This window comes from Amphibalanus amphitrite, unplaced genomic scaffold (genome assembly GCF_019059575.1).
Source record: "Amphibalanus amphitrite isolate SeventyFive unplaced genomic scaffold, NRLGWU_Aamphi_draft 000207F_arrow, whole genome shotgun sequence".
NCBI lineage: Eukaryota > Metazoa > Arthropoda > Thecostraca > Balanomorpha > Balanidae > Amphibalanus > Amphibalanus amphitrite.
In genome coordinates, this window is record NW_024881702.1 from 764,623 (window position 1) to 789,011 (window position 24,389).

The 24,389-nt window shown below is 59.9% G+C and overlaps 1 protein-coding gene across 3 annotated transcripts in view; it reads left to right on the top strand.

Annotated features, from left to right (window-relative positions):
• LOC122385086 (SH3 and multiple ankyrin repeat domains protein 3-like) overlaps nucleotides 1-24,389 on the top strand; it is an 89,803-nt gene that overhangs the window by 60,090 nt on the left and 5,324 nt on the right. For 2 of the 3 annotated variants that reach the window (XM_043373090.1, XM_043373092.1), the window contains exons 4-11: nucleotides 1,681-1,806; nucleotides 15,934-16,114; nucleotides 17,338-17,499; nucleotides 19,609-19,766; nucleotides 20,332-20,593; nucleotides 20,855-21,088; nucleotides 23,113-23,316; nucleotides 23,661-24,082. In XM_043373090.1, the coding sequence (XP_043229025.1) occupies nucleotides 1,681-1,806; nucleotides 15,934-16,114; nucleotides 17,338-17,499; nucleotides 19,609-19,766; nucleotides 20,332-20,593; nucleotides 20,855-21,088; nucleotides 23,113-23,316; nucleotides 23,661-24,082 (1,749 nt within the window). Of the gene's footprint in view, nucleotides 1-1,680; nucleotides 1,807-7,118; nucleotides 7,460-15,933; nucleotides 16,115-17,337; nucleotides 17,500-19,608; nucleotides 19,767-20,331; nucleotides 20,594-20,854; nucleotides 21,089-23,112; nucleotides 23,317-23,660; nucleotides 24,083-24,389 lie in introns of those variants that run through there. The other variant, XM_043373093.1, reaches the window with a different exon arrangement.

Below are 24,389 nucleotides of genomic sequence, written 5' to 3' on the forward strand. Positions count from 1 at the left end.
TAATGATTATCAGTCGGTAACAGTTGGAAGTCATGGTGGTTCGTTTGTGAAGTCGGTTTGAAGTCCCGCGTATGGATCTGCGGGCAGCGGATGCGAGCTGTAGCGGACACGGTGCGATGCGGTGTGACCGACCACTGCGGTGTCGCGGCGGAACGGACGGCTGAGGTCGTGGCCAGCGGCTGGGCGAGTGCACGCAGCCGGCAGCTCGACTGCAGCACCGCACCGCGGCGGTCCGCGCGCCGTGGCTCCCCGAGCCCAGCTCGGCGGCCGGTCGGAGGTCGACCCGGCGAATGGCGCTGACGTGCAGTCTGTTGAAACTGGACGAGGTCAGCCGCGTGGAAATGTCCAAAGTCCTAAATCCTCATCCTCCTCCCTCGTTAGAGGGGATTTGACCTCTGCAAACAGCGCACCCGGATCCCGGACACTGTCAACATTTTGTATTACAATGAGGCGGCGTCAAAGGCTGTGGCTGAGAAAAAAAAAATGCCACTATGTGAGTGCCGTAAGCACATTCTCAAGAACAGAACACTTGAACATTAGTGTTTCTTTACGCATGACACATTGCTCTTTTTTCGTTCGTAGGTACCGAATAATTTTCGCTGATGACGTATCTTTTGCATCTTGTTAATTTATGCACACGTGGCACACATTCGAATCGTATTGATGGAGTGTGTTAAGGCATTTCTGGGAGCCAGTTCCAGAGCGCGATTTTTGTTGAGCTGCGCGGGTTTAGGGGCACCGCTGGGCGCTGGCTGAGCCGCCACGCCGTCCGCAGCTGCGCCGGCACCTCGGCCCTCCTCATAATCAGACAAAGCTTTATTGGAAAATGCTCATAATCACGTGGCGGAATCTGCGCCATTTGTGCCGCACATATGAGAGAATGTGCGCCAGTTCCGCCAGACGACTGCGGCGGAAACTGCGCCACGTTTGGCGAGCCTGGTGACGCCATCGATTTTCTGCGGGGCTGGCGGGCAGTGGGGACGGCGCGGACGGTGGTCGCGGGTCGGGGATGCCGGCTGGCGCCGAAGTTACTTGGATCAGATCAGCGCCGAGATCTGGCCTTGTTTGGGTCGCGGCTACCCAATGCGGAGCGGCTAGCGCAACCGGCGCCCGCTGCCGGCTGTTCGGGTGGGGTGGAGTGGAGCTCGGCGGCAGAACAGGGCGCGGTCGGCCGCCTCCGCTAATGGCACCGCGCGAGTCCCAGGGAGCTGATGTTTACGAGCTATGCTGCCGAGTGATTTTGTCATCTGTCGTAAACACCGCCGATCGGCTGACTTACGATTCCGCTGAGCCAGTCGGCGTGAGCGCGGACAAGCACTGCAGCGTCCGAGCCCGCGGCTTTGAGATGAGCCGGCGGCTGTGTGAAGAAGAAGCCATGTCCGGGTGCGTGCAACTCCCTGTCCCGACGTCCAGGGAGCCTCGAGCACTCTGGTGTCGGGCTGTGGCCGCACACCAGGCAATTAACATTATATATGTCAGCGTACCAGCCCAGCCGCCACTGTTGTGGCTAAGACTGGATGTCCTGGTATCTGCCCATCGCTGCATGTTTGCGTTGCCCCGACAAGGGCCGCGACACGAGCACGGTCCAGCCACATGCCTCGGGAGAGCACGGCGGGCTGAGACCGGCTGGCTCCCGTCCCCGACCGTCTCTGCGCGCCCACTGACGCCGCCTTCTTTCAGGAGCTGAAGGAGAGCTTCAACTACGGCCTCTTCTACCCGCCCCAGAATGGCAAGGCGGGCAAGTTCCTGGACGAGGCGCGCCCGATCGCCGACTACCCGTTCGCCGAGCCGGTGGGCTGTCTGGAGGTGAGTCGCTCCCGTCCCACCGGGCGGTCGGCACGGACCGCGGCCTCTCGGCCTGTCTGGAGGTGAGTCGCTCCCGTCCCACCGGGCGGTCGGCACGGACCGCGGCCTCTCGGCCTGTCTGGAGGTGAGTCGCTCCCGTCCCACCGGGCGGTCGGCACGGACCGCGGCCTCTCGGCCTGTCTGGAGGTGAGTCGGTCCCGTCCCACCGGGCGGTCGGCACGGACCACCTGTCGCTGGTTCTGCCACTGGCGCTGACCGGCCGGATCGTCCGCTACCTTTCCGCGTGTGTTCAGGTCACGGCGGCCCGCCACCGCTCTCAGTGCGGTGTCTGGCGGCCGGTCTGCCCGCTGGCCCGCTGCCAGAGCTGACAGTAAGTACGAGAGACATGGCGTCTAGCGAGGCCACAAGACGCCCAGGGCCCAGCGCAGCCGCTGGAGGTTGGTCAACAGACGAATGGCCCGCGCGGGACACGGATCCCCGGGCCGAGGCTGGCCGAGGTCGAGGACAGGCTGTACGCAACCTTGTTGCGATATTTAAGCAGAGCTTAACATTTCATGGATGCGAAATGCACGTTGCTGATGCTGCGACTGTTTCGGCGTCCCAAATCAGTAGTGCGTCGTAAAAATTCGACCAGAACCCTTGCACAGCGTTGTGCAATGTTTTCTGTAGTACTCAGCTAGCTGCAGGACATTGGGACACTCGTTGTTTGTAATGACCCAGTCATTATGTTTGCGGGTCAAAAGCCCGGTTTCAGTGAGGTGTTTTGCAAGGCCCTCATAGCCTTCTGGGATCTTTGGCCACCGCCAGCGCGGCACCAGAGCCCTGACGACTGTGTGATAACATTTACATGGCATGCGTGATATGACATGCGTTGGTCTAAATTCAACCCCGATGAACCCTATTACTGGTGGGCTGGTGGTGGTGGTGGTGGGGGGGGGGGGGGAGTGATTCGGCCCCCTTGCTATCTCGAAAACTAAATGTCCCATCTTAACCCTATTAGTGGCAGGCTCCTGGCTACCCCATATTAGTGGCAGGGGGGCTGTTTACGACCCCCCCTTGATATCTCGAGATCTAACCGGCCGATTTTCAAAATTCAAACGGCATTCGATTTGGCTCAACGAGATCTACATTTCTTTAAAAAAAAAAAAAATTAAAAAATGTCAATAGGGGGGTAGAGGGGGGTAAAAACGGGCAAATTGCAGATACATTTTAGACTGTTTATCACGGCCAGGTTTCTGAATCAATCTTAACGCAACTTTTACCGATCGATAGAGAATGAACCAGGAATTCACATGGATCCTAAAAATATGCATTTTCAAAAATCATAGGCGGATACAGATCATTGAGATTGGGGGCACACAAAAAGTATAGTAAATAAGGTTTTTGTTGGTACTGTTTCTAAAAAGGGTGGCAATGGTCTTGTTATGTTACAATTTTCTTATGAGAGAACGACTAAAATTGTATTGGTCATGCATAGGCGGTGTCAGGGCACCTATGTTGGGAGGTAAAAAATAACCCCCCTTTTTGGACGCCTGGATCCGCCTATTATAGCAAAAACGTGTCAAAAGAGGATGCACAATAACTTTGTATATGTTATCACATGATACCTTTCATTCACTGTTCGTAAAACTGGTGCAGCATCGTGATCTTCGCCCAAATGACTCGCTTCACGAATAGGACCCCCAATTCCCAGTGCTCTGGAGCCGCCCCTGGTAAAGTTATGAACTTGAAATTTTCAGGGAATGTGCCCAATTTAGTTTTAGGAAAAGTCAGAAAATTTCAGCATCGTAGCTTCAGCGGTTTCGGAGATATTCCCGAAAAACCTGAGGGGTGGATAAAAACAACCCCCCCCCCCTGCCACTAATAGGGTTAATGGAACGAACGCCATTCGATTGCTCTCATCGTGAACTTTCAGATTGATTATAAAAAGTAAAAAAAGTAAAAAATTGGGGGTACTGGAAGCAAAATTGTTCGAAAAAAAAATCGCGTTTTACACCTCATCACTAAAAATGCTGTAACTTTTTTTCTTTTTTCGCCCATTTTGATGAAACTTCAGTCCCTTCTTCATGGACTGGGCTTTCATATATACCGGTATACCGGTACCGTAAACGGGGGTGACTTTGCCTTGCGGGGTGACTTTGCCATGCTTCTCGAAAAAGCCTTTAGGGAGATCTCCAGTGATATTTTACGAGGAATGTAATTCTTTTTTATGCACGCATGAAAGATAATTGATGGGCCTTCCAATATAGCAAACACTGAGAGATAAGTTACCACTAAATGCCTAACTGGGTTCCATTTTATTGGAGTCATTGAAATGGTCAAATTTGAAGAGGTCAGAAGTTTTTATTATCTAACCATGTTTCAGACGAACTGCGATGCTGAAACTTGGTACGGTTGATCATGACAATGCTGTTTAGTTAGCGTTTCCAGCAAAACTGGCATTTGTCACTTCATTTAGCTAAAATTTTTGGTGGAGATTTTTCCAAGTGAATCGCAGGCCACATGGGGTGACTTTGCCACCATGTGTTATCAATGCAAAAATGTTACCTCAGCGATGACCTGATCGAAAAATGACCTTAGCGATTCTGAACGATCTTATAACGAGCTATTCTGTTGCTTTTCTGCGTCCTTCTAGCTTTCTTACTTTCCGAGACCACCTGGTGTGGCCATACCTACGCCCTTCCTCCATGACAGAGTTGGCTGAGACCCCTACCCAGGCGAGGGTTAAACGGCTGCTCTTTCCTTGCTTTCTTACTTGCCCTTCTGGCTGGTGAGCTAGGTGAGGTATAGGGCTGAGATGCTACAAGTTACGGTCACTGCTGTCTGCTGGCGGGATGAGATGGTTTAGGACGGGTTCGGAACTGCGCAGTGGAGCACTCGCGCGGCGCTGCGGCTGCCTTTGCCCCCCGGCGAGGTCAGGTCACGTCTTGGCGGTTTCATCGACAGAGGCGGCTGCACAGGCGGGTCGCCGATGATTTGAACAACCACTGGGCGTTAGCGTTATAATGGCAGTTCCAGACGATCGCTGGGTTCCAGCGCGAAGTCTGTGGCTCCGTCAGTGGAGTGTCTCTGTGGGGTGGTCGGGTGGGCGGCCGGAGGGGGCGATGGTCCGGTGACCTGGTCAACGTCTGACCGCCGTCAGTCGCACTTCGCCCTCCTTTGACCCAGTCAGCCAAACAGCCTGACCCTGTCAACCAAACAGCCTGGTCGATGGTTCTCTTTCGCCTATGTGTTTGTGCTGATGTTTTCTGTTCTGGGTGATGTTTTTAACTGCCGAAGAAGTCAGACGGCATTCTTTCCTTTTGGTTGGCTATTTTTCGCTCAGCTCCGAATTCTCTAATTGGAATACATTACGCAGGTGTGAAATTAACTCCTCTTGGTTACTGCAAGCGTCACGCAATATTGCCACAGCTCATAACTCATTAGTTTTTCCCCGGCCGTCGCCGGAACAGATGCACAAGGCTGCGGCTGGTGGTTTTGCCAGTGTGCGATGTCAGGCACTGAGCTCCAGCAGGGGCCGGTTTTGTTGGCGGATCCGCTGCAGCCGTAAATGCCACCGGCTGCCTCTCGATGGCGCTGGGCGCGGCGAACTGGCCACCGGCGGCCGGCGGGACATACAGTGGCCGGGTCCCGCGGCGCCGAGCTCCCCGGCCGCGGCGGGTCCCGGGTCCCGGGTGCCGAGCTCCCCGGCCGCGGCCCACCCTCAAGGCTGGGAAAGGAGCGGCCGCGGTCGCCGGCGCCAGCTGGCCGAGTCGCCGCTGACCGCCGCGGCAGAGCTGGGTCAAGGCGAGCGCTGGCCGGCCGCTGCAGCCGGCCACCGAGGTGACTGACGCTCAATCAATCAATCAATCAATCATGTATTGAGTCCTCCATGTGAATGGTTTTTCAGTGCTCTCGTCATACAATCATTCACAATCTATAAAACTACAAGTGGGTATAAAACACACATCAATAAGAATGACGCACAGTATAAAAGTAAAGAGAATCGTCTGTACCAGTAAGATACTCAGATGGCAAAATGTGAAGTTAAGAATGCCAAATACGCGGGTAAAAAGTAGACAAAGTAAATAAAAGTGAGCAGCGCAAAAAAAAAATCATCACAAAATACATCACAGCTTGTTTGCCAGAAAGCTAACGATGGAGATCGTTCCACGATTTTACTGCTCTAAAATGAAAAGTACGCCTGGCTCGCTCTGTTCTAATTTTAGGCAGGTCCAGCTGATCCCCACATGTGCCGCGAGTGAGCCTCCTATTCACATCAGAGCGACGCATCACGAGTCCAGCTAGAGATGGCGGCGCATCCGACGAGAGAATCCTACGCAGCATCGCTATGTCTCCGGGACGCTGCTTATCCCCGGGCCGGACCAAGCATCCAGCCGGCGGCGGCGGCGGCGGCGGCGGCCACTGGCCTGCAGCCACCGCGTGCCGGCCACTCGGCACTTGGCCTTTACCTCCCACTTTGTGCAGCGCGCGGCGTCTCTGTGCTGAGCGCGGAGGATGCGCCGCCGCCACCGGCCCGGGGCTCGACCAGCGCCGGCTCCGTGCCGTCCCGCGCACCGGACCGCCGTGGCAGGGCCGGGCCGTGCAGCACTGCGCCGGCAGCGCCGCCGGCCCAGAGCGGGCGCCATTGACATGGCCGGCCGTCTCGGGAACCGGTCCGTGTGCCGACCCGTCCGCCCGGCTCGGCACTTTAACGGTGACGTCACCTGACGGCCTGTCGTCAGCAGCAGCGGCGCCGCTGTGCGAGCGGAGACGGCCGGCTCGGAGGGCCCAGCGGTGGCGGCGCGGCAGTCCGAGTCGGAAGCGGCACGGCAGAGCAGCGCTGGCGTCGCCGGCAGCCTGTTTGTGTGCAGCGCCAGCGCCGGCTTTTTTGCGCGCGCTCAAGGCGAACGGGCAGCGTCCAGCGGCGGGCGGCGCTGCGGGCGGCGGCTGGTCAGTGGCGGGCGTCGCTGCCGGTCGGCGGCTGGCCAGTGCTGGTCAGTGCTGGCCAGTGCCGGTCGGCGGCGGTCGGCGCCGGGTTGAGCCGGCCGCTGCGGGAATCAGAACAGTCGGCGCCACCAGCCGCGAGCGGTGTCAGCGCGCCACGGCGGCTGGAGCCAGCCAACAGTGACACAGTGCCACTAAAAGTGTGCTAGGATATGTTTTAGGCCTGAAGATGCTGTGAACGCCGCCGGCAGCCACAGCGGCAGCACGCTGCTCCAACCGGTGTGGAGCGATTCGTGTGACCGGCTGAGGTGCCCGGTGGTGTTTCGTGTGACCGGGCTGAGGTGCCCGGTGGTGTTTGGTGTGACCGGGCTGAGGTGCCCGGTGGTGTTTGGTGTGACCGGGCTGAGGTGCCCGGTGGTGTTTGGTGTGACCGGCTCTAAGGCGACTACCGGGAGGTGATCGGCCACTGTGCGCGGCGCTCTGTCCGCCGCTCACCATGCTCTCGGTGGGAGAGGAGCCGTGGCGCCGCCAGCCGTGCCGCCGCCGGGCGCAGCGGGTCGCCTCGTGCCGGGAGCGCGCCGGCCGCGGCCAGCACCGCGTCTCCTGGCAGGACCAGGTGGAGCGCGTCTCCTGGTGGCAGGACGAGGTGGGCCGGCAGACAGGCGCGCCGGCGCCGCCCAACCGACTGCAGCGCTCCCACTCGGTGGCCACCATGACCGACGTCGTGGTAAGTCTCCCGAGGAACAGCCGTGCAGCAGCTCACGGCGCGCGGCAGTGAGATCGGCTCCCAAAACGACCTCACTTCCTTCACCCACGCGATTTACCTAAGGCTTGCTGTGAACTCTGGGCGTATTTTGGAGCTGACCGTATCGGAAATTAGTGGCTGTTTTGAAGCTGGTCCGGCGCTCTGCAATGCATCGCATTCCCGATCAAAGTGAGGCGTATCGCTTTTATGGCGACCCGTGGCCCCCGTGCGGCACTCTGCTCGTTTTTGCTCGTTTGCCGGCCGGTCGCACGACGTTTGCTAAGTGTCCCCACATCAGCACAGACGCGCCGCGCCGCGCCGGTGCGTGGCTTTGTGTCGGCGCTGCGCTGGTCTGATGGACACCAAAGCCTGGTGGTGGCAGGGGCCGTGGAATGCCTGCCGGCCGGCCGACTGCAGGCCCGCTCTACTGTGCACGGCCGCCGCTCACCGCTGTGTGGCGTGCAGTAGGCCCGCCTGCTGTGCACCGCCCGCGCCCCACACCGACTCCCGGGACCGGGCCGGCGGGGCAGCACTGCTGGCCGGCGGCCGACCCTCTCGGGCCGCGACCGGCACAGCGCACCGTCCGCAGCGGCAGCTCATATCCGCACTCAGGTTCGCGGGCCCCGCACCTGTCTCAGTTTCTGTCCAGTAGGTAGCTGCCCGGAGTGCCGGCGCCCCCCGCTCGGGGCGCGGGTGGCTGCTCTGACGTGTCGGCTGGCTCCGCCGAGCCGGTGACCTCACCGGGCCGGGCCGCGGCTCAGCCGGGCCCGGCGGGGACCGGTCTGATGCGGCGTCCATGTCGGGTCCGGCGCCCTGGACCGATCGGTGATCATCTGATCAGTCGGCGGCCCTCCAGCGGTACCTGCTCCCACAGAGACCGGTGTGTGCGGGGCGGTCTCACAGGGAGCCGTGTGCAGTGTGCCGTGTGGTCTCACAGGGAGCCGTGTGCAGTGTGGTCTCACAGGGAGCCGTGCGCAGTGTGGTCTCACAGGGAGCCGTGCGCAGTGTGGTCTCACAGGGACCGGCATCGACTGACGGCACCTCACCGCTCTGTGACTGTGGGATGGCTGTCAGCTGCCGTCCCGGGTCGGCCTGGCCTCTAAGCCCGGCATCTGGCCTCACACTGGCCCCACACTGGCCTCACACTGGCCTCACACTGGCCTCAGACTGGCCTCAGACTGACCGCACACTGGCCTCACAACTCTTACTGGCCTCAGACTGACCGCACACTGGCCCCACACTGGCCTCAGACTGGCCTCAGATTGATCGCACACTGATCGCACATGAGTGGAGCCTGCGCAGGCCATTATCTGCGGGGACGTCTCGTGTGTAAAAAGACGGCGGGGAGATCAGTACTGGGTACATCGCGGGACATCGGAATGACGTGTCTCATCGGGAATCTGCGAGCAGCCTGTAAAAGGCAGCTGAAATGTTATGCTGGTGCTCTGGGAATGACTCGACACAGAGAACGGGTTGGCTATGGATGTCGGAGGGAGCTCAGTGTTCGGTCGTTCAATATTCAGTGCCGCTGCTGCCAAGGCGACTGTGAGCGGACGTTGCCGGAGGTGTCCCCGGCGCTGCATTCACTCGCGGGCGGCCCCGACTGCCGACGGCCGGCTCAGTATTCCTCGAACCGGACAGAGCGGCCGCTGCTCCGGTCGTCAGGTGATGGCTGGGCTGCAGGCAGCCTGTGTCTGTCAACGGTGGCCTCGCCGGCGACCTCTGCAGGACGGACCCATTCCGGTGTGCCGGTACGGTGGACGCGTGATGGATCGGTCACGGTGGCGTCAGTGGCGCCACGGCCGGCGCTGGGTCCGCTCCGGCGCAGTGTACGGACTAGAGATGTCAATCGGATACCAACATTTTGGTATACCGATACCAAACCGATACCAACTTTGGTATTTGGTATTTCAATCCTTCTATATTTGGTATTTTGTTGGTATTATGAACCCTCACTAATATATAAGAGGCTGATAAATTGGTATACCTAAATTTGGTATTTGCCTCATGTTCCTAGGTTGGTTCGGTTTCGGTATTTCCTCACGGTTTTGGTTGGTATTTGGTTTGGTATCGGTATTCCGATTTTCTATAATTGACATCACTAGTACGGACAGAGCTGTCCGTACAGAACGGCCAGTCACTGCAGGTGCTCCCCCCCCCCGCCCGTCTGCTGACGTGAGACGGCCCCGTTCTCCGGCCGGCCTTCCATCGGCCTGCCGTCTCGGACGGACGGTACTGGATGGTGCCCGGCGCACGAACGGGAGCTCTGCTGGGAGCCGGCGCGGCCAGACCCGATGCACTGCTGGGAGGTGCCGAGTTGGTTGCTGTCCAGCGTGAGGCCGCTACCCGTGCGCAGGAGCGGCACCCACCGCCGGGCCACCGGTCACCGGGCAGAGCTCGAGCATGTGAGCACCTCCTCCCAGGCAGCAGTGTCGGCCCGCCTTCCGCCTCCGGCCACAGGTCTCGGCCCAATGGAGAGTGCCGTTAGGTGGCTGAGGATGCGCAGCCTTGTTGACAGTAATGCCACTGGGCTGGTGTGTCGACCGCCCAGCGAACCCCGACCGGGGGTTTGAAGTCTGAAGCTGATCCAGTCGAGAGGCGGCCGCTGTTGTCCACTCAGTTGCCCGTCTTACCACCCTCTGAGGCTCGTGACCACTTTGCTTGGTCGTTAGGGGGCTGTCAGTGGTAGTGTGGTGGGGCTGCCAGACGCAGTGGGGCTGCTAGTGGCAGTGTGGTGGGGCTGCCAGTGGTAGTGTGGGTGGGGTTGTCAGTGGTAGTGTGGGTGGGGCTGCTAGTGGCAGTGTGGTGGGGCTGCCAGTGGCAGTGTGGTGGGGCTGTCAGTGGCAGTGTGGTGGGGCTGTCAGTGGTAGTGTGGTGGGGCTGCCAGACGCAGTGGGGCTGCTAGTGGCAGTGTGGTGGGGCTGCCAGTGGTAGTGTGGGTGGGGTTGTCAGTGGTAGTGTGGGTGGGGCTGCCAGTGGCAGTGTGGGTGGGGCTGCTAGTGGCAGTGTGGTGGGGCTGCCAGTGGCAGTGTGGTGGGGCTGTCAGTGGCAGTGTGGTGGGGCTGCCAGACGCAGTGGGGCTGCTAGTGGCAGTGTGGTGGGGCTGCCAGTGGTAGTGTGGGTGGGGTTGTCAGTGGTAGTGTGGGTGGGGCTGCTAGTGGCAGTGTGGTGGGGCTGCCAGTGGCAGTGTGGTGGGGCTGCCAGTGGCAGTGTGGTGGGGCTGTCAGTGGTAGTGTGGTGGGGTGCCAGTGGCAGTGTGGTGGGGTGCCAGTGGCAGTGTGGTGGGGCTGCCAGTGACAGTGTGGTAGGGTTGTCAGTGGCAGTGTGATGGGGCTGTCAGTAGTAGTGTGGGTGGGGCTGCTAGTGGCAGTGTGGTGGGGCTGCCAGTGGCAGTGTGGTGGGGCTGCTAGACGCAGTGGGACTGCCAGTGGCAGTGTGGTGGGGCTGCCAGTGGCAGTGTGGTGGGGCTTCCAGTGGCAGTGTGGTGGGGCTGTCAGTGGCAGTGTGGTGGGGCTGCCAGACGCAGTGAGGCTGTCAGTGGTAGTGTGGTGGGGCTGTCAGTGGTAGTGTGGTGGGGCTGCCAGTGGCAGTGTGGGTGGGGCTGCTAGTGGCAGTGTGGTGGGGCTGCCAGTGGTAGTGTGGTGGGGCTGTCAGTGGTAGTGTGGTGGAGCTGTCAGTGGCAGTGTGGTGGGGCTGCCAGACGCAGTGAGGCTGTCAGTGGTAGTGTGGTGGGGCTGTCAGTGGTAGTGTGGTGGGGCTGCCAGTGGCAGTGTGGTGGGGCTGCCAGTGACAGTGTGGTGGGGTTGTCAGTGGCAGTGTGATGGGGCTGTCAGTAGTAGTGTGGGTGGGGCTGCTAGTGGCAGTGTGGTGGGGCTGCCAGTGGCAGTGTGGTGGGGCTACTAGACGCAGTGGGACTGCCAGTGGCAGTGTGGTGGGGCTGCCAGTGGCAGTGTGGTGGGGCTGCCAGTGGCAGTGTGGTGGGGCTGCCAGTGGTGGTGTGGTGGGGTTGTCAGTGGTAGTGTGGGTGGGGCTGCCAGTGGCAGTGTGGGTGGGGCTGCCAGTGGTAGTGTGGTGGGGCTGCCAGACGCAGTGGGGCTGCCAGTGGCAGTGTGGTGGGGCTGCCAGTGGCAGTGTGGTGGGGCTTCCAGTGGCAGTGTGGTGGGGCTGTCAGTGGTAGTGTGGGTGGGGCTGCCAGTGGCAGTGTGGTGGGGCTGTCAGTGGCAGTGTGATGGGGCTGTCAGTAGTAGTGTGGGTGGGGCTGCTAGTGGGAGTGTGGTGGGGCTGCCAGTGGCAGTGTGGTGGGGCTACTAGACGCAGTGGGACTGCCAGTGGCAGTGTGGTGGGGCTGCCAGTGGCAGTGTGGTGGGGCTGCCAGTGGCAGTGTGGTGGGGCTGTCAGTGGCAGTGTGGTGGGGCTGCCAGACGCAGTGAGGCTGTCAGTGGTAGTGTGGTGGGGCTGTCAGTGGTAGTGTGGTGGGGCTGCCAGTGGCAGTGTGGTGGGGCTGTCAGTGGTAGTGTGGTGGGGCTGCCAGTGGCAGTGTGGTGGGGCTGTCAGTGGTAGTGTGGTGGGGCTGCCAGTGGCAGTGTGGTGGGGCTTCCAGTGGCAGTGTGGTGGGGCTGTCAGTGGCAGTGTGGTGGGGCTGCCAGTGGCAGTGTGGTGGGGCTGCCAGTGGCAGTGTGATGGGGCTGCCAGACGCAGTGAGGCTGTCAGTGGTAGTGTGGTGGGGCTGTCAGTGGTAGTGTGGTGGGGCTGCCAGTGGCAGTGTGGTGGGACTGTCAGTGGTAGTGTGGTGGGGCTGCCAGTGGCAGTGTGGTGGGGCTTCCAGTGGCAGTGTGGTGGGGCTGTCAGTGGCAGTGTGGTGGGGCTGTCAGTGGCAGTGTGGTGGGGCTGCCAGTGGCAGTGTGGTGGGGCTGCCAGTGGCAGTGTGGTGGGGCTGTCAGTGGCAGTGTGGTGGGGCTGCCAGACGCAGTGAGGCTGTCAGTGGTAGTGTGGTGGGGCTGTCAGTGGTAGTGTGGGTGGGGCTGCCAGTGGCAGTGTGGTGGGGCTGCCAGTGGCAGTGTGGTGGGGCTGTCAGTGGCAGTGTGGGTGGGGTTGCCAGTGGCAGTGTGGTGGGGCTGTCAGTGGTAGTGTGGTGGGGCTGCCATTGGCAGTGTGGTGGGGCTTCCAGTGGCAGTGTGGTGGGGCTGTCAGTGGCAGTGTGGTGGGGCTGCCAGACGCAGTGAGGCTGTCAGTGGTAGTGTGGTGGGGCTGTCAGTGGTAGTGTGGTGGGGCTGCCAGTGGCAGTGTGGGTGGGGCTGCTAGTGGCAGTGTGGTGGGGCTGCCAGTGGTAGTGTGGTGGGGCTGTCAGTGGTAGTGTGGTGGGGCTGTCAGTGGCAGTGTGGTGGGGCTGCCAGACGCAGCGAGGCTGTCAGTGGTAGTGTGGTGGGGCTGTCAGTGGTAGTGTGGTGGGGCTGCCAGTGGCAGTGTGGTGGGGCTGCCAGTGACAGTGTGGTGGGGTTGTCAGTGGCAGTGTGATGGGGCTGTCAGTAGTAGTGTGGGTGGGGCTGCTAGTGGCAGTGTGGTGGGGCTGCCAGTGGCAGTGTGGTGGGGCTACTAGACGCAGTGGGACTGCCAGTGGCAGTGTGGTGGGGCTGCCAGTGGCAGTGTGGTGGGGCTGCCAGTGGCAGTGTGGTGGGGCTGCCAGTGGTGGTGTGGTGGGGTTGTCAGTGGTAGTGTGGGTGGGGCTGCCAGTGGCAGTGTGGGTGGGGCTGCCAGTGGTAGTGTGGTGGGGCTGCCAGACGCAGTGGGGCTGCCAGTGGCAGTGTGGTGGGGCTGCCAGTGGCAGTGTGGTGGGGCTTCCAGTGGCAGTGTGGTGGGGCTGTCAGTGGTAGTGTGGGTGGGGCTGCCAGTGGTAGTGTGGGTGGGGCTGCGGGTGGCAGTGTGGTGGGGCTGTCAGTGGCAGTGTGATGGGGTTGTCAGTGGTAGTGTGGGTGGGGCTGCCAGTGGCAGTGTGGTGGGGCTTCCAGTGGCAGTGTGGTGGGGCTGTCAGTGGTAGTGTGGGTGGGGCTGCCAGTGGCAGTGTGGGTGGGGCTGCCAGTGGTAGTGTGGTGGGGCTGCCAGACGCAGTGGGGCTGCCAGTGGCAGTGTGGTGGGGCTGCCAGTGGCAGTGTGGTGGGGCTTCCAGTGGCAGTGTGATGGGGTTGTCAGTGGTAGTGTGGGTGGGGCTGCCAGTGGCAGTGTGGTGGGGCTTCCAGTGGCAGTGTGGTGGGGCTGTCAGTGGTAGTGTGGTGGGGCTGCCAGTGGCAGTGTGGTGGGGCTTCCAGTGGCAGTGTGGTGGGGCTGTCAGTGGCAGTGTGGTGGGGCTGCCAGACGCAGTGAGGCTGTCAGTGGTAGTGTGGTGGGGCTGTCAGTGGTAGTGTGGTGGGGCTGCCAGTGGCAGTGTGGTGGGGCTGCCAGTGACAGTGTGGTGGGGTTGTCAGTGGCAGTGTGATGGGGCTGTCAGTAGTAGTGTGGGTGGGGCTGCTAGTGGCAGTGTGGTGGGGCTGCCAGTGGCAGTGTGGTGGGGCTGCCAGTGGCAGTGTGGTGGGGCTACTAGACGCAGTGGGACTGCCAGTGGCAGTGTGGTGGGGCTGCCAGTGGCAGTGTGGTGGGGCTGCCAGTGGTGGTGTGGTGGGGTTGTCAGTGGTAGTGTGGGTGGGGCTGCCAGTGGCAGTGTGGGTGGGGCTGCCAGTGGTAGTGTGGTGGGGCTGCCAGACGCAGTGGGGCTGCCAGTGGCAGTGTGGTGGGGCTTCCAGTGGCAGTGTGGTGGGGCTGTCAGTGGTAGTGTGGGTGGGGCTGCCAGTGGCAGTGTGGGTGGGGCTGCCAGTGGTAGTGTGGTGGGGCTGCCAGACGCAGTGGGGCTGCCAGACGCAGTGGGGCTGCCAGTGGCAGTGTGGTGGGGCTGCCAGTGGCAGTGTGGTGGGGCTTCCAGTGGCAGTGTGGTGGGGCTGTCAGTGTCAGTGTGGGTGGGGCTGCCAGTGGCAGTGTGGTGGGGCTTCCAGTGGCAGTGTGGTGGGGCTGTCAGTGGTAGTGTGGGTGGGGCTGCCAGTGGCAGTGTGGGTGGGGCTGCTAGTGGCAGTGTGGTGGGGCTGCCAGTGGTAGTGTGGTGGGGCTGTCAGTGGTAGTGTGGGTGGGGCTGCCAGTGGCAGTGTGGGTGGGGCTGCTAGTGGCAGTGTGGTGGGGCTGCCAGTGGTAGTGTGGTGGGGCTGTCAGTGGTAGTGTGGGTGGGGCTGCCAGTGGCAGTGTGGGTGGGGCTGTCAGTAGTGGTGTGGTGGGATTGTCAGCGGCAGTGTGGTGGGGCTGTCAGTGGCAGTGTGGTGGGGCTGCCAGTGGCAGTGTGGTGGGGCTGTCAGTGGCAGTGTGGTGGGGCTGCCAGTGGCAGTGTGGTAGGGCTGTCAGTGGCAGCTCGCTGCTCACCACTGACAGCCCTACCACACTGCCCCCCCCCCCCCCTCCTTTCCATGTTATCTGTAACACAGCTCAGTGACCACTCGCCGCGCAGGCCTGCCGACATTCCTAGGCGTGCTGCTCCGTGTTTCGGTTTTCCCGAGAAGACCTTGTGGCGGCAGCTCAGTGTCAGCGGATCCTGAAGCCGCAGATTAGAGTGGCGCCTCCCTCGGTATGTGGCCGACGGCCGAGGGTGCCGCTGCTGCGTGTCCACAGCGCTCACTCCGCAGAGCCATACCATTGATGCTGGGAACAACGGATGTAGCGATTGTGCTGCTCTGGACCTTGCAATGACATGATTAGCTCCTCAGCCGGGCCACTTACCTGTCGCTCTGTTATCGCGCACCTGTTCCGAGTCGCACACAGTGCCCGTCAGCTGTCTGGCGCTTACGAGCGACAAGTGGGTGCTGTTTCCGGCTGTGTACTAGTGGCCCTCACCCGCAGCACTCGGCGGCCAAGGCCGAGCGGGCTCTCCTGACAGAACCGTGAGACAGTGGCCACCGGCCACACCGCTCTCAGCTGAGAGAGCGGGACAGCGGAGATAACCGACGTGCTCTGGACCGTGAATGACTATACCTATACTATGCATCCATAAGCCATCGAAAAGCACGATGTCTATGAGCTAATGCAGGTCTAGCCCGAGCGTAACAAAAAAGAAGTTTGCTGTCACCAATGACTAACTGTTTTGACATGCTCATGATTGTTGTGCCAACATCTTGAACGTTTTGAGTGAATTTTGACAGAATTCATGCTCTGAAGAGTCTGTGTCCGAAGTGGCTCCGTGTGACAGCCACGGTCTGTTCGACCGTGGCTCCGTGTGACAGCCGCCCCCGTCTGTTCGACCGTGGCTCCGTGTGACAGCCGCCCCCGTCTGTTCGACCGTGGCTCCGTGTGACAGCCGCCCCCGTCTGTTCGACCGCGGCTCCGTGTGACAGCCGCCCCCGTCTGTTCGACCGTGGCTCCGTGTGACAGCCGCCCCCGTCTATTCGCAGCTCAAGTACAAGCGGCGAGTGTACAAGATGCTCAAAATGGACGAGCGCCAGCTGCGCGCCGCCCACAGCCGCGCCAACCTGCGCCGAATCGTCGAGCACGTGCTGCAGGCCAACGCCGACAAGGTGGCCAAACTGTGCGCCAAAGGACTCGACCCCAACTTCCACTGCCCGGAGACTGGCGGTGAGTGACTGGACCACGCCGGCGACGGGTCCAAATTTTAGCAAACTGTGCGGCACTGTGTGCAGTGCAGTGAACGAACAGGTCATGTCCAAAGGTAAAAACGAAAGGTCATGCCGACGAATTCAAATATAGAGGTAGATAAATTGTAGTGTGCATCAAAGGCACCGAGAGTAATGACTAGTAACTCAGCACCCACTAATCACTATATGGATCGGCTAAAATAGTTCCTTTAAACCTTTTCAACCCCAAGAGACGCGGTGCAGGCCTTGTATCTCTCTATATTATCGCATACCTATATGCGATATGATCGCATGACTCAGTGATGGCGCTATATGCGCCATCACTGAGTCAGCGGCTAGCTTAGCTTTGCAGAGTCCATCAAAAGTGCAGTACGGCATTTACAGCCGTGGCGGCCGCAGCTCGTCAGTGAAAATCCCCCAGTCGGAGGACGTATGGGTGGCGTTTCTCTACGTCGTGAAAAGACTTCGTGTAGGCCGTAGGGCAAAATCGATACCCACTCAGCTCCGTCGTCCGTCAGCTGGGCTGGAGGGAAGGGAAGGGAAGGGAAGGGGAGGAGAGAGAGAGAGAGAGAGAGAGAGAGAGAGAGAGAGAGAGAGAGAGAGAGAGAGAGAGAGAGAGAGAGAGAGAGAGAGAGCGCAGAGGACTGTCGTATGGGAGCAGAGGACTGGCGTCTGGGAGCAGAGGACTGCCGTGCTGAGATCTGTGCTGGGTCATCGATCGCAATCATTCCTATTCTTATATTCAAGAACTGCTGTTCAAGTTTTTCTCTACCTAACCCGTAAATGACCTAAGGTTATCGCGTGACTTTTAGGGGTAAAATTGATGGTACGAACGCCTAAGCCTGGGTCTTGGTGAGTTGTTTGGTGCCATTTTCAGCAATCTATCTTCACTGGTTGGGCCACAATTTGCTGTGGATATTTGGGGGTCGTGTCTTTTGATGACCTCTGCAGGTCGAACAATTAAGAACGACGCCGAATGGTTTAGTCCTTTTGTTCCACACCTCACGGGCTCTATTGTGTGCGAGTGTCAAGTAGATCGGGTGCGTCCCGAATCTGGGCTGAATCCGGGTTAAATATAACAAAATGTAGAATATAATAACACGGCTAAATAAATAAAATATACTCGTATAGATATGGGCTGTGTTGACGGCCACGTGAACGGCGCCTGGAGTGTGCCACTGACAGCAGCCCTCCGGCCGACAGAGACACCTCTGACGCTGACGGCCAAGCTGAAGAGCCCGTCGCGCGTGATCCTGACGTTGGTGAACGGAGGCGCGCTGGTCGACTACCGGACGGTCGAGGGCGCCACGGCGCTACACAAGGCCGTCGAAAGGAACAACTTCGAGGCTCTCAAGACCCTGCTCGGTGAGATTGGCGAGAGCGGGAGGGAGGGGCGCACACCTCGCTGGATTCTCGGCTAGTTGAGGTTGCCAGTCGGTTGTCAGTGCCGTGACGGTCAGGGGTAGCCAGTAACAGTTGGTAGCATTAGACCAAATGGGCGCTCAAAAACTACTACCCCATGGGGTTCCCATGTTAAATCAACCTTTTCAAGCGAGCCTCACACATAACACAATAGAAAATCCTAAACCGATTGTGGGGAAAGGTAGCCTGAAGCTTTCACTACAACCTTTCTATCTAGCGTTTTTCGATGCCCAGGCCAGAACAGGTCCAAAAAGTTTTGGGCGCTGCCCGATGTCCCAAAAGCCCCTCCATGAGGCCAAGCTCCTGCGGACTGCGCATGCGTACATTGCCGCAGCTTTGTACCGTACCATTGCCATACCGTACCATTGCCGCAGTAAGTAGGTGAATGAATACCTACCGCTCATGAATTCGATGAACCAGTCAGCATCCTCGTATACATTTCAAGATGTCACTGATATCACGTACCTACCTAAATCCTGCTCGCGAACACGTTTGAGGAATTTCACAGCTGCGCCATTTCTGTTTCTAACAACTCCTTCAATCTTAGTAGTTAGTATCAACTATATGCCTTTAAACATACTTTAGACTAACTTTCAAACTAAGGTTAGTATGCATTTGCCGGTACAGATCATTAAAAAATAACTACTTTATGAAATTTGCTGAACTCACAATTTAGTATCATAATTTTTTGTCATATACAAAAAATATAAAAGCTGCCCTGTTCTCATCCAGATAAAATGGGCGACTTCCGCGTCGTTGGTTTACCCGACAGGCGACGTTCTATATAGTACATATCTATTGATTATACCAGCTGGTAGTGGTGGCGGTGGCCGGTGGGTGATCTCATTGCTGTCTGCTAATTGGGTTCAAAGAGAGAGCAGGTGTCAAATCATGAATGAACCTCGACCACTCTTAGAACTAGCTTTCAGGTGTGCGCAGAACGCTAGCTGAACCGCTCGGCGCGACTTTCCTCTGCGGCATCAAAATCACTCTGCCAATATTCACTCAATGCTCACCTCTCTGCCTCGTTGATAATGGCTTTGAATGGCTAGAAGTAGGTACCTACAACCCTCAGCAGACTGCGTGGTACCTAGGTGTTCTGTATTCGACAAAACAAATAATAACTCAAAGGCTATGTTATCAGTCGGTCGGAACTCACTGCAAATAGATGCGCCATGCTCCACTCCTTCGATTAGGTCTATCACTAAACAAGGTAAACGCCTTGTGTGGCAACAAAACGCAAAAGTTTGTTTTGGGGCAAATATAAACTTTTGGGTTTTGTTGTCGAACTAGATGGAAAATGAATACGGTGATAATGCCAATTTAAGGTGCAGAGTCTCGCGCGTCTTGCTGTCACGATTTCCGAATGACCAATAGCATAGTATTCGAGTTATTGTCGTTTTTTGTCGAAAAAAAGAATACCTACCACGCAGTTTGCAGAGGGCTGTACGTGACTTCCCAGCTGCTATGCGGAAACGTGCCGCGTGCTGCCCGCCGCTGCCTTTACCCTTTGAGGAGCACGGCCGGCGGACGTGACTTCCCAGCTGGTTACACCATCAGGGATGACCGTACCGTAAGCGACACGGCGTCCGGTGACCGCCCGGCTGGTTGGCAGCCGAGTGTCGCCTGCGTGGAGCTCTCAGAAGGTGGCGCAGAGCGCGCCAGATTCCGCCCCGCTGCGCTCCCAGTGCCCACTCAGCGGCGCACGGTTTACAATTTACAGCTCGCTCGTTCGTTCCGGAATCACGAACACAAAAGTGGAGAGGTGCTAGCCATACAGGTTTTAGTGGTTATAAAGGTCTCGGGAATTCCGCTGCTGCTGCATAACTTCATTGAGCGGCCGCCCCACTGGCCGGCCGGTGGTTCACACACACTGCGCACTTTCACTCACAGCTCAACTGCACGGAGCGTTAGAACAGACAGCAGTCTTTTTTTTTTACTTGAACAAGTGTGGTCTTGAAGTGTCTTAAGCCAGTCCACGTTCATGGTATAGCTTGTTTTGTTGAGTGTTGCTGACGGGCCTCTCTCTGTGTGTGTTTTCGTGTCGGCCAGACCTGGGTGCTTCGCCCAACTACCAGGACGCCAAGGGCCTCACTCCGCTCTACTATTCGATCGTACACAACGCCGACGCCAGCATCACGCAGGCGCTGCTGCACGACCATGCCACCATCGGCGCCCGCGACTGCCAGGGATGGGCCGAGGTCCACCAGGTGAGCGCCCGCGACTGCCGGGGCTGGAGAGGTGTCCACTGTCCACCGGAACTGCCGGGACTGGGGAGGTGTCCACAGGGACTGCCGGGACTGGGGAGATGTCCACCGGGTCCGGGACTGCCGGGGCTGAGGAGGTGTCCACAGGGACTGCCAGGGCGTGGCAGAGGTTCACCGGACTACCGTCTCACAGCAGAGATCCGCCTTGCTAGATGTCTGCCGTATTACGGCAGGGATTTGTTCAAAGGGTATGCACGACGCGTAGCCGTATATAGATTTAGGGTGGAAACGGCTGTATTTTTACTAGCTGTATTTCTACTAACGGCTGTAATTTTAGTTATTTGGACGGAAATTTGAGCACATTTCATCATTATGCCAGGCTCCAATACAAGGAATAACAATATTATTTCCACGTGTTTTGCTTTCGTTCCAAATTCCAACGATGTAATGACATTTCGGACCGGAGCCTCCTTTTTTACGGATTGGTAAAGTGGAGGTGCTGCAGGGAGAGGTGCGCCCGTACCAGGTAGGTAGTGCGTGTACTACCAGCTGGTCTGACTGCCGGCAGGCGGCGCGTCGGTCGATGACCCAGCACCTGGAGCACCTGCTGTTCTATGGCGCCGACATGAACCTGCACAATGCGTCCGGTAACACGCCGCTGCACGTATGCGCCATCAACGGCGAGGAGGCGTGCGCGCGCGTGCTGCTCTTCAGGGGCGCCGACCGAGAGGCGCTCAATTTCGCCAACCAGACTCCCTACCAGGTGGCCGTCATCGCCGGTAACCTGGAGCTGGCCGAGATCATCCAGCGCCACCGGCCGGAGGACATTGGTGCGTACCGCGGGCCGCGGGGAGGCGGGCACAGCGCCGCCGGCCAGGGCACGCCAGTACTCCACTGTTCCCTCTCGTATAGTGGCGCTCATCTGACATATCACCGCCTTCCCTGTACATCTGACATATCGCCGTCCTCCCTGTACATCTGACATGTCGCCGTCTGCCTGTATCCATCTGACATGTCGCCGTCCTCCCTGTACATCTGACATGTCCCCGTCTGTCTGTATCCATCTGACATGTCCCCGCCTGGCCGCGCAGTGCCGTTCAAGGAGGCGCCCAAGTACAACCCGCGCCGCCGCTCGGGCCTGGTGCTGCCGCGCACCCACTCGGAGTCGCGGCTCGGCTCGCCGCTCTCCAAGCCGCCGTCGCCGTCGCCTTCGAACCGCTCGCTGCCGCCGTTCTCGTCGGCGTCCAGCCTGAGCGAGACGAGCACGGGCAGCAGCGGCACGTGCACCCAGCCGACCAGCGAGGCCGAGCCGCCGCTCCTGCATGGTACGGGACGCGGCGGGCCGCTCAGTGCGGGGGGGGGGGCACGGCGGGCCGCTCAGTGCGGGGGGGCGGGGACTGGTGAGGGACGCGGCGGGCCGCTCAGTGCGGGGGGGGGGCACGGCGGGCCGCTCAGTGCGGGGCAGGGGACTGGTGAGGGACGCGGCGGGCCGCTCAGTGCGGGGCCGGGGGGCGGGGAGGGACGCGGCGGGCCGCTCAGTGCGGGGTCGGGGACTGGGGAGGGGCACGGCGGGCCGCTCAGTGCGGGGCCGGGGACTGGTGAGGGACGCGGCGGGCCGCTCAGTGCGGGGCCGGGGGACTGGTGAGGGACGCGGCGGGCCGCTCAGTGCGGGGCCGGGGGACTGGTGAGGGACGCGGCGGGCCGCTCAGTGCGGGGGGGGGGGAGGGAGGACACGGCGGGCCTAAGGACGCGCTGTATGTCGTCAGACCCAGCACTGGCCACTGGCCAGCTCGGTGCTACCAAATTGAACCCCACCGATCACCGGATTCGAGGCACCCAATCGAGCCTTTGGATATGGCCTTAGTCACCCTGTGCTGATCGCACACTTCAGTTCGGTAATAACGCCCACCCCAATCATATCGACTTTGCCACAGCAATCGGGCGACTGATCCCTCGTTGACGTTTGGGCGTGTTTCTGTCCGGGCAATGTCGGGGGCCACTTCTCGTTGCACTGATACAGTCTCGGGCCGGCACACACGCCACCGCCGCGCTGGGGGTACCGCGGGGCGTGCCGGATGGCTCGGACCAGAGCAGCAGGCAGGGTCCGGCGGGGCGCGGCCGGCGGCCACAGCGGGTGGGACGGCTCACAGCCGTGTTCGACTGGGGTACTGTACTGGGGGTGTCCCGGTGGCCGCGTGGGTACCACGGCCGGCCGGCGCGGCGGCGCAGTCTACCGGCAGTTTGTTTGTTCTGAGTGCGCTGCGCTGTTGGCACGATTTCCCAGCGCCAGCTCGATAAAGATGGCTAACGTGGTCGACCATTGAAAAACGTGCCGCAGATCGCATAGGTGGCCTTTGCACGGCAGACATTATTTTTGGCTGGTAACAACAGCGATGTAACTGTTTAAAACGTTTCACACAACTATGTAAAAAGTACAAGTTATTTTGACTGCTGAACCATTGCGGCGCATGATTATCTTTGTCACAGCTTTGGTGGAAATAAACCTCATCGCTTTTTACCCGTTCCTTGACAATTGATGGGCGTAATCCAAGGATTTTGCACGATAGAAGATCTATTGTGGCTTGATGTCGTGCAAACAGGTTTAACCCTCCCAAATTTCGCCTTTTTTACCGCCGTTATCAACCGTTATTGCTTCAAACACATGAAATATTAAACTTTGTTTTCGAATAGCGTAGCAGTACGTTTCTGAATGTCTAAAACGTTGAAGGTACCTATCTCACAACTGTATCGGTAAGGCAATCTGTGAGGGACATGCAATGCTGGTAAATGAACTGGATTTTTCCACTGATCTGGTGAGTTTGCATAATTCGTATATTCGTCCTATTCATAATTAATTATATGGCTGCCGAACATTGTCGGCGCTCGTGTTTAGCGGCGTCCCTGGGCTGAACCCCGGCGTCCGTGGGCTAACCCCCGGCGTCCCTGTGCTGAACCCCGGCGTCCCACGACTGACCGCCGGGATCCGTGAGCTAACTCCGGCGTCCCTGGGCTAACCCCCGGCGTCCCTGTGCTGAACGCGGGCGTCCCTGGGCTGAACCCTTGGCGTCCCACGATTGAGCCCTTGGCGTCCCTGGGCTGAACCCCGGCGTCCCACGACTGACGGCGGGGATCCGTGAGCTAACTCCGGCGTCCCTGGGCTGAACCCCGGTATCCCACGACTGACCGCCGGGATCCGTGGGCTAACCCCGGCGTCCCACGACTGAACCCTTGGCGTCCCTGGGCTGAACGCGGGCGTCCCTGGGCTGAACCCGGGCGTCCCTGTGCTGAACCCGGGCGTCCCCCGACTGCCGGCCGGCGTCGGCGGCTGACCGCTGCGCGGTGTCTCCAGGTAAGGACCTATTTGACGTGGTCTCCGAGAGCTCCGGCGTGGGCACCAGCAACGGCTCCGGCTCTGGTGAGAGCGTCCCGGACACGGCGCCCGAGGCCGGCCTGGTGCAGTTGGCCGCCGCCGGCGCCACCGTCGTCTGCATGGAACCCTACAGCAGCCCGCTGCCCGGACACCTGACCATCGCGCACGGAGACATCATCGAAGGTAGGCTATACCGCCGACCAGCAGCCGGCCGGCAGCTGACTCGGCGCGCCGCTGCGCAGAGCGGACTGCCCGGCAGCGCCACTCATCGGCCTTTTGCCGCCTGCTTGACTTGAAATGGATGTTTTCTGCGTACTTATTATGATATTCGGTGTGGACGAAATCACTGCCTCCGATTACATTGCAATGTGTCTGTTATTTGTCGAATTATGTTTGCTAATGCTGCTCCTGGAGTTCTGAGCTCCTCCACGCCACTAGCTGCATCGTGTACCATGCTCCCTCTGTCGGCGCGGGCGACCCCTCTGACGGTGCCCCGTCCCCCCCCCCCCCCCTCTCACCGCGGCCAGTGTCGGCCTCCACCGATCACGGGATGCTGGAAGGCTGCCTGGACGGCCAGCTGGGCGTGTTTCCCGCCCGCTGCGTCCAGGAGGTAAGGCTGCGCAAGTCGCCGCCGGTGGCCGGACCGGCACGGCCGCCGGCTGCCGACGAGCCGCCGTACGGCGCCGCCGGCCTGGGCTGCTCACTGAGCACGCCGTACGGCACGGCGCCGCGCCAGCGCCGGCCCGCGGCGCCGCTGCAGCCGCGCACCGTGGTGCTGCACCGCAGCGCCAAGGGCTTCGGCTTCGTGCTGCGCGGCGCCAAGTCCAGCTCGCCGCTGATGGAGCTGCGCCCCAGCGAGCGGTGCCCGGCGCTCCAGTACCTGGACGACGTCGACCCGGGCGGCGTGGCCGAGCGAGCCGGCCTAAAAAAGTGGGACTTTATACTGGCGGTGAGTGTGGGGGGAGGGGGAGAAGGGGGAGCTCGGGACGGCGGGATGCTGGTGAGTGGGGAGGGGAGGTGGGGGAAGGTGGGGGAGCTCGGGACTGGTGAGTGGGGATGGGAGGTGGGGGAAGGTGGGGGAGTTCGGGACTGGTGAGTGGGGCTGGGCTAAAATGGGCTAAAATGGGCTAAAATGGCATACCACCACCACCACCTAAATACGGATCGAATGATACGCAGCATGACACTTTCGGGTCAGGTCATGACCTTGACCTGAGGTCAAATTTTCAAGCTGACCTTTCAAGGTCAAATTATAG